Source organism: Gekko japonicus, unplaced genomic scaffold (genome assembly GCF_001447785.1).
Source record: "Gekko japonicus isolate JY-2015 unplaced genomic scaffold, Gekko_japonicus_V1.1 scaffold686, whole genome shotgun sequence".
Classification (NCBI taxonomy): Eukaryota; Metazoa; Chordata; class Lepidosauria; order Squamata; family Gekkonidae; genus Gekko; species Gekko japonicus.
The window spans coordinates 1,529,459-1,538,172 of NW_015168671.1; the positions used below are offsets into that span (position 1 = coordinate 1,529,459).

Consider the following 8,714-nt stretch of genomic DNA (forward strand, 5'->3'; position numbering starts at 1 on the left):
GTTCAGATTGGCAAAGCAGGTAACCAGCTCTTTCAGTTTTGTAATCTTGCTTGGAACAAAATGTTTTCTAAATTTTGAAACTTTGCTGCTAACTGTCACTGTCATCCTAGGAAGAATAAACTGCTGACTAAAGTAAACGCATGGTACTTAATTGATTTGTTCAAGATACCTGTCACGGCTCAGGTGGGGTGTCACCTGGCGCTGCCACCACTCTGGATTTAGGTTCCCTTGAGAAGGTCCAGAGTACCCTTCCGAGACCTTCAGACCTCCCTTTAGGCCGAATAACAGGCGTGAAAACCAGGCAGAGTAAAACAAGGAAAAGGTTTATTTTATAGGTCTAACAACAAGGTGCAGAACAATAACTAAGTGGGTGAAAAGAAAATAAATCAAATCCCCCAACGCGTCCAAACATACTCTCCCTAGCTCACCATCTCAAGCGGCCCCACACAACTCACCCCTCCCTCAGGATGAGGGCCTTTCCCCCGCAGCAGCCCTTCCTCTGGCTCTGCCCTCTGGAAGAAAGAACAATGCTTCCTGCTGCTCCAGAACTTCTATTCCAAGCCCTCCTCTTTTCCTATTGGTCCATTTTGGCTCCAAAACCTCCCAGGGACTTCTGGGAGTTGTAGGCCCAGCCTCACCTACTGCTAGCTAGGCTCCCTGGGCCTAGTAGGCCTCTGGTGGCACAGCCCAGATCATGACAATACCTAACATGGTTTTGTTAAATGAAATATCCAATTTCAACGATTCACTGTATATAGTGTTGCAAACTGGGCATGCCAGTAATAAAATGTCTTACTTTCATATTTACTTTGTTACTTAGGGGGAATATCTTTCTGGCTCTTTAGTTGTTTCTATTGCTTCTCTTTTTTCTGTTTTGGCATTTGATTGTTGTCTCATCTCTTAGTTTTTGATTCTGCTTCAACTACCCATCCTTCCAGCAGCTACTCTGTATCTTTTCCCCAAATCTGCTTTAAATATTTATATATGTGCATGCAGGGCTTTTTTGGTAGGAAAAACTCAACAGGAACTCATTAGCATAATAGGCCACACCCAACAGCAGAAGCTCATTAGCATATTAGGCCACACCCCTGACAACACAGCTCATGGACATATTAGGCCACACCCCCATGTTACCAGAAGTTAGGTCATCCAGCCACACCCACCTTTTGCCTCTTAGGCCACACACCCCTAATGTAGCCAGTCCTAATACGTTTCTGCTGTTGGGTGTGGCCTATTATGCTAATGAGTTCCTGCTGGGCGTGGCCAGCTTGGGAGCCAGCTGGAACTCCGTTCCTGTGTGTTCCAGCCCAAAAATAGCCCTGTGCGCACGTATACAAACACACAGAAATGCTCTGACTATTCTGCCATATTTCTTTTCTTCTATGATGTTCTGACTCTTAACAGTTCTTTAGTTGAATGCTATAGTTCATCTCCTAGAATGTCATAGCTATTCCTGCAGTGCTTTTCACTGGTGTGTTCATAGCAGTTTTGTTCTTCACATCCTTAGTATTTGAGAGTTCACTAGAATACTTGCAAGCTTTCCAACATCAATCTTAGATTTTGTAATTAAGCTAAAAAGAACATTGTAATGTATAGATATGTAATATGGAAATAAACCTTTTCTTTTCTCTTATCAAAAGGATTGCTGATGTCCGCAGTCACAGTCATCATTCTTGTATTGTATTTCGTAATTGATACTTTCTGGGTTCAGAAACGACCTTGGCTTGCTGAATGTACCCCAATATACATTCAATATTTTGTGAAGTTCTTCATCATTGGTGTTACTGTCCTAGTTGTGGCAGTTCCAGAGGGTCTTCCACTTGCAGTTACTATTTCTCTGGCTTACTCTGTAAAGGTATGTCTGAAAAATAAATAGGTCTGCACATTAATGTATATATGTCATAAGGCATGGAAGTTTTTTCTTAAGCAGGATATACAGTTCAGTTAAATATCTGAAGAGTTAAATATTTGTTCTATATAGTTGGCATACTGTACATTTATAAGTAGTATTCTTGAAAGTATTTAGTAAGCAAGCATAAGGCTGTTTCTTCTTGGATCAGTTACACTGTGTAACTCTTACAACGAAATGTATTCTGCTGCTTGATCCTTAGCCTTGGCCAGGATCCAGTTAGGCAGCTTAGATGTAAGACTTCTAGTGTGTAGTTTATTGAGGAATGTCAATTGAGGAACTGAGCAAGCACAATAGCAGGTACATTCCACAAACGAGTTTTTAAAACTGATGTGATTGAGTTGATTTTGTTTTTTATAGAAAATGATGAAAGACAATAACCTGGTCAGACATTTGGATGCTTGTGAAACAATGGGTAATGCAACAGCCATTTGCTCAGATAAAACGGGAACACTGACAATGAACAGAATGACAGTGGTCCAGGCTTACATCAATGAAAAGCATTATAAAAAAATTCCAGAACCAGAAGCAATTCCTGAAGGAACTTTGTCATACCTTGTAACGGGAATCTCTGTTAACTCTGCTTATACTACCAAAATTCTGGTGAGTAAGGAGGGGTTTTTTTCCCCTTAAAACCAACTGTATAGGGTATGATCCAACCAAATTTAAGCACTTCAGTCTCACTTGTATTCAGTGCGAGAGTTAAGAATGTGCATATGTCACGTCTGTTGAAATCCGCAGGCCTTCAGAGTGGTTTCAGTTTAGGGTGAATTGTGCTCATAACCTTAGTTCAGGACTCATCCCCAACCTTTTTAAACCAGTGGATGCCTTTAGAATTCTGACACAATGTTGTGGGCGCATTCACCAAATGGCTCCCACATCTTACCTTCAGTCACACAGTGAAGATCCTTGTGCTGTGGTGGTAGCTGCTGCCAAAACAGCATTTTAAAAAATGTGCACAGACTATCAAATATCCAATAGGGAATCAGAAGCCCTGCTGGGCAAAAGCCCTGTGTGACCCTACCCACTTTCTAAAAACCTTTGGAAGGCAGCAGGAAAGGTGTTGGTGGGCAGTATGATGTTGGTGAGTGCCATGACATTGGAAACCTGTGCTTTAGATCATGGCTGCCACCTTGAAACAGCTACTACCAAAGGAATGAGTAAGCGGCAGATCTCCCTACAGTTCAGGCCTCATGTCAGGAATGGAAGTAAATGTGGCTCTTCTGGTTGGTGGTAACTGTGAGCATGGCCTATTGTGAGTGGTAGAGTGAGTGCCACTAGCTTAGCTCCAAACTATTATGGTTGCCAAAGGTTGTACTTCCCACAGAAGAAGGAATGGGTATTTTCACCAGTTCCCCCTCTCCCACTGCAAGCTTCCTCCCCCCTTGCTATTGCTAGTCACCCCGTCCCCAAGAGCAACAGTCTGTGGGGTATGCCAGTCTGCAGTAGTGTCATTATACTTGTGTAGTATTGCATCCCTCCTATTTACCCAATCTGAATGCTATCACAGTATTTGATCATGAGCTTGCTGACCTGGGCCACACAATATGGTCATCCATGAGCTACTCAAGGTGATATCCCAAGTAAGCAGTCAAATAACTTTATAAATTAACCAAAATAAGCTGCCCAATGAGGACTGAAAATACTGAAAAAGGATGGACTGCTGAGCTTACCTAGTGTCAAAGGATAAAGGGCCAGGGAAGGTAGCTAACTGGCTCAAGCTCAGTAAGGGGGCAGTTATTTTCAGTGTACATATTCTACTGAAATGTTACTGAGCTAATGACAAACTTTTTGTCAACTGTGTTCCTTCTAAATCTAGTAATTAGGAATATAATGGAGGCTAATTCTAACAGCATTCGACAGTGAGCATTTTTGGCTGGATGAGTGAAAATTGGCTTTTAAAAACTAAAACTGCTAGTTGCATACTTGCTCTTCAGAAGTGACCTTAGGGTGCCATGCAAGTGTCGCATTAGTAGTGTGGTTCTGTGGAATTCAGTATTTTTCTTGACCATGGAAGAAATGGAAACTCAAACAGATGACTTTGTGTCTTGATGGTAGGACATGGCTTCATAAATTTGTATCTCCCAAAAGACAGCTCTGACTCTTTCCAAGGGCCACAGCATTTCAAATAGTGGGCTCAAAATGGCAAGAAATCTGTCAATCAGACTGGATCGGTAAAGAGCTGCTTAAGTTGTGACTCACTTAGTAGGGCACTAGAAATGCACTGTGGCCTGCCAGTTGCTTAGCCCCTTCTCTGTTTGCAGTCCCAGGCAGGAAGCTTAGAATGTTGAGCCACTTGAAGACCTATGTTTGGCTAGGTCACACATTAAGCAAACCCACACCTTGGTACTGACTCAGACCTATATTGTTTACAAATGGAAATACAGTATAATATAGTCATTGCCTGGTCTTTGTAAAGAAATCAGGATTTGTTTGGTTTTATTGCAAATGTTGAATACTAATGAACAAATTTCCATGTATGGTTTTAGTTAATTTAATGGAGAATGTTTTGTTATTTTCTAGACACTTGCCAAATGTTAAAGTAAGCTATGCATTTACTGTTATATGACACTGAAAGAATATAAGCATTGGCTCTTGGGTTTGCTTTTAAAGTGAGCTAATAAACTACTCCTGAAATGGTGTCATGTGTAATCTTACAGGCTTCAGTATAAAAATCTTTTAGTATATCTAACAGATTATCGAGTGTACTTCATAAAAATCAGTACTTCCTGAGGAATCACTTTTTAAAAAAACTTTGGAGACTATTATTTAACTATTGGAGCCGCCCTGAGCCTGCATTGCAGGGAGGGCGGGGTGTAAATGCGATTAATAAATAAATAATAAATAAAATATTAGTGCAGTTTTTATGTAGCAATGAAGCCCACAGATTTAAATAGATTTAGACTGGAGTAACTGCATAGAGTTGCACTGTAAGCTACTCATCTAATTTCCATAGATAACTTGTGAGTCCAGTTCAGTTTCTGAGGTGTTAAATTTTTAATTATTGCCAATTCTTCATTCTAACTGCAACTTATTTAGTATAATTCCTTCTCAAAAGTGCTTGTTCTGTGTTCCAGCCTCCTGAAAAAGAAGGTGGTCTACCCCGCCATGTTGGTAACAAAACTGAATGTGCCTTGCTGGGGCTGATTCTGGATTTGAAACGAGACTATCAGGATATTAGAAATGAAATACCAGAAGAAACACTCTACAAAGTCTACACCTTCAACTCTGTTAGAAAATCTATGAGTACTGTGTTGAAGAATGCTGATGGCAGCTTCCGGATATTCAGCAAGGGTGCCTCAGAAATAGTACTTAAAAAGCAAGTTACCTTTTTAAATTGATGATCTCTCACATCTTAAGTGTTGACTTGCATTTCTAAATTGTGTCCTGGCATTCAAATTGCATTTTTTTTTGTATTGGTTTCACTGTTTTTTTAGAATTAGCGAATTTAGAAATCACTCCCATAAGACTGGGATTATAACATACCTCAGCAACTGTCTAATCAGTGTTCTAGGTTTCAGCTGCTGATTCTAGACCAAGTTACCTTCACGAAATATAAGGCTGTGTAAAACTTGCCCTAGTCATTGTGGAGGCTGTGACATAAATATGGTCAAGTAGCTAGCTACTTTGAGGGGCTGTGGTGGTTCAGAGGTTAAGATGCTGAGTTGCAGACTGGAAGGTTGGTAGCTTGGCAGTTCAAGACCCTAGCACCGCATGACAGAGTGAGCTCCTGTCTCTGGCCCCAGCTCCTACTGACCAAGAAGTTCAAAAGCAAGAAATTGCGAGTAGATAAATAGGTACCACTCTGTGCACCTTGCTGTTTAGTCATGCTGACCACATGACCACAGAGAAGTCTTCAGACAGCGCTGGCTCTTCAGCTTGGAAATGGAGATGAGCACTGCCCCCTAGAGTTGGATTCTACTGGCTTTCAAGCAAGGGAAACCTTTACCTTTACTAGCTACTTTAATGCTAGAGATTAGCTACATGAAGAATAACTTTCCATTTAACTTAGCTATTTCCATGATAAGTAGCCAAATCATCACTATTCCTTTTCCTTTATGCTTTCTACATTATACTTCTATTGGACCAATAGAACTAGTCCGTATATCCTCTATTTCCTTCACACTTTTCATCTGGGGTTTTAAGTGGTGAATCTGCATTGACTGGATGGAAGGTAGTTGAAAGCATTATTTGTACCAGCAGTCTGAATTTACAGATCTTCTTCGTGGTCTCTGTGCATCACACCTATGGGATTATGCACCTGCGCTGATCCAAATTGGTGGTATGCAAAGCTCACAAAGGGATTTTCGCACCTCCCTCCCAGGCATGTGCGGTAACCCCACTGCACATACCCAAGGAGGTGGGGCACGGACATCCCACCAGTTCTCTTCTGACCGCCGCGCTGTTAACAGCTTGTTTCCTGCCGGTTGGTGAAGAAGCGTTATTTTCCTTTCACGAGGGATTATCCAAATAGTTCTTCTTTTTCCTTTTTACTACGTTTATTTTGTTCTTTACCCCCCCCCCAAAGAAAGGACTTTTTCTGAGGGCCACCGCCCTTCAGGCAGCTTCCCGCCCCCCCCCCCCCCCCCCGCGATATCCAGCCCGTGTGACCGGGGCCTAGATACAACAAAGATGTCTAGGGGACCATTTTTGCTTTTTTATGGCCGTAAAGTGGGGGTGTTTTAAATTGTGTGTTGGCTGTGGCAGCAAACTTGCCCCCGTGACGGCCACACGCTCTGCATTCTCTGCCTAGGAGAAACGCATCGCCCAGACGCTTGCCGCCATTGCATGAAGCTCTCGAAACAGACCCGCAAAAACAGAGCTGCTAGGCTTCGAGCGGCACTTTGGGAGTTCACACTGACCCCCCCTGCTTGCCGGAAAGATGTCGGCTGAGACCCCTTCTGACCAACCGACGACACTCCTGTCGACATTGGGAGGTGCACCGGAATCGACCCCCCCTTTCACCGTGCAAAGTTGGCATCGGACGGTGGGCCGTCTTCTAAGTGCTCGGCATCGAACGAGGCCTCTTCCGCCTCTACGTCGGCCAAAAAGAAGAAAAAAGAGAAGCACGTGAAAGCTAAGTCTTCTCTTACTGGCACTGTGCGTTATTCTCAGAGTGAGCGGTGAGAAAGTGCAAAAGGGCTCTGCAATGACCCCTCTTCAGCAGTCGCAACCTGACATCGAGGACTCCTCCATACCGGAGCTGCCTACAATTGAGTTACTGGACTCACCCATTCAGTAACTGAACCCCCCGGTATCGGAGGCCTCCGTCGATACCGGACCAATCTCGGCCTCACCATGGGATGTCGATGACATCGTCCCACGTAGGCCCCATACAGATCGCTCTCTTTCGACTGTTTCTTGGGCAAGCGATCGATCTCGGCCGGACTCTCGATATCGATGATCCAGATCCCCCAGACGCGAGGGACATCGATATCGAACTGAAGAGTGCCTTGGGTACCGTCATTCCAGACCCATGCTCTCGTACTCGCCCTGACGGGAATTGAGACTGCACTCCCCGACCTATTTCGACCCACCTGTACCGTTGGACCATAGGCACAACATGCCTTATTGGTTCACCTCATATCCAATGTCGGCATCGATGCCATGGCTGACGCCTAGGCCACAGTCAGACTGGGACCGTGGGTCATGTCGTTCACTCTCTCCCCAACATAAATCTAAGCCTTCCGCGTCTCAGTTAAAACCTCCAGAGGAACCTCGTCGCCCACCCTCCCCGTTCTGCCCCTACTTTACCACCGAAGATCGCTCCGATACCGGATACCCCTGCGGCACCAGTATCGCCTTCCAGATCCTCAGCCTCCGATACCGGCACCAATGATTCGGAACGCCTCGAGTCGCCTGAGGATGCTTCACCAAAGCCTACGGTGTCAGACAATCTACCGATCTCTCCTTCGGAGGATCTTTCTTTATTCGGAGATTTGGTCAAGAGGATGGCACATTCCCTGGGACTGTCTATAGTCCAACCCCAGAACCTAACAAAGGTTAGTAGAATGTGGAAAAGAGGGCCAATATTAAAAACTAAATGTAGAAAATATATAGAAAAAGACACATGTATTTATTAATTACAAATCTATAAATAACATGGCAATACACACGGGCTTAAAAACCTGACCTGACGCGTTTCGGCCTGCATAAGCCTTCCTCAGAGGTCAAACAATTGAGTGGCAAGATGGCTATATAAATATAATACAATCATATAGACACAATCAGAATGGATACAGAATGTAAATTCAATATGGACCAGAAAACAAGTTGCTATAAAAGATAAAAAATAGGAAATTAAACACACATATTTTTACAACAGGTTAATGGACTGTAAATCTATATTACCAATTAGTAAATATATACCATAAACTTACTTCCAGAATAAAACCACCAGGCACCCAATAAATATGCAAATGAGATCTTTAAAAGTGCAATCACTTGCCCAGTGGTTCTAAAGTATAGACTTAAAGACAAAAAAAATGAAAATCAATATGTCATACAATTTAAAACCTAAATGTAGAAAGTAATAAAAAGTAAATATTATTTAATTTTGGTCCATGAATTGCCTTCTTTGATTGTGTTGCCACAGTGTTCTCAAGTAAAAAGCAGTGTTAGTCAACTAAGAATGCTGGAGCTTTATAACTGGTTAAGGATGATGTAATCCTAATCTGTAAAATGGTGCAATGCCTATAGAGTATTTTAAAATAGTCATGTGATTGCACCTTCCACATAGAGTATACCATTAAAAATAAAGAAACAGTTCAGATTTCAAACTTGATAGAACATTCAAAAATTTATA

General features: G+C 42.6%; 1 protein-coding gene across 1 annotated transcript in view; it reads left to right on the forward strand.

The window, feature by feature from the left end:
• Positions 1-8,714, forward strand: part of ATP2B1 (ATPase, Ca++ transporting, plasma membrane 1) — a 124,843-nt gene that overhangs the window by 92,444 nt on the left and 23,685 nt on the right. The window contains 4 exon segments of the mRNA XM_015415355.1: positions 1-19; positions 1,641-1,855; positions 2,270-2,512; positions 4,987-5,228. The exon segment at positions 1-19 is cut by the window's left edge and continues 16 nt beyond it. Of these exon segments, the coding sequence (XP_015270841.1) occupies positions 1-19; positions 1,641-1,855; positions 2,270-2,512; positions 4,987-5,228 (719 nt within the window).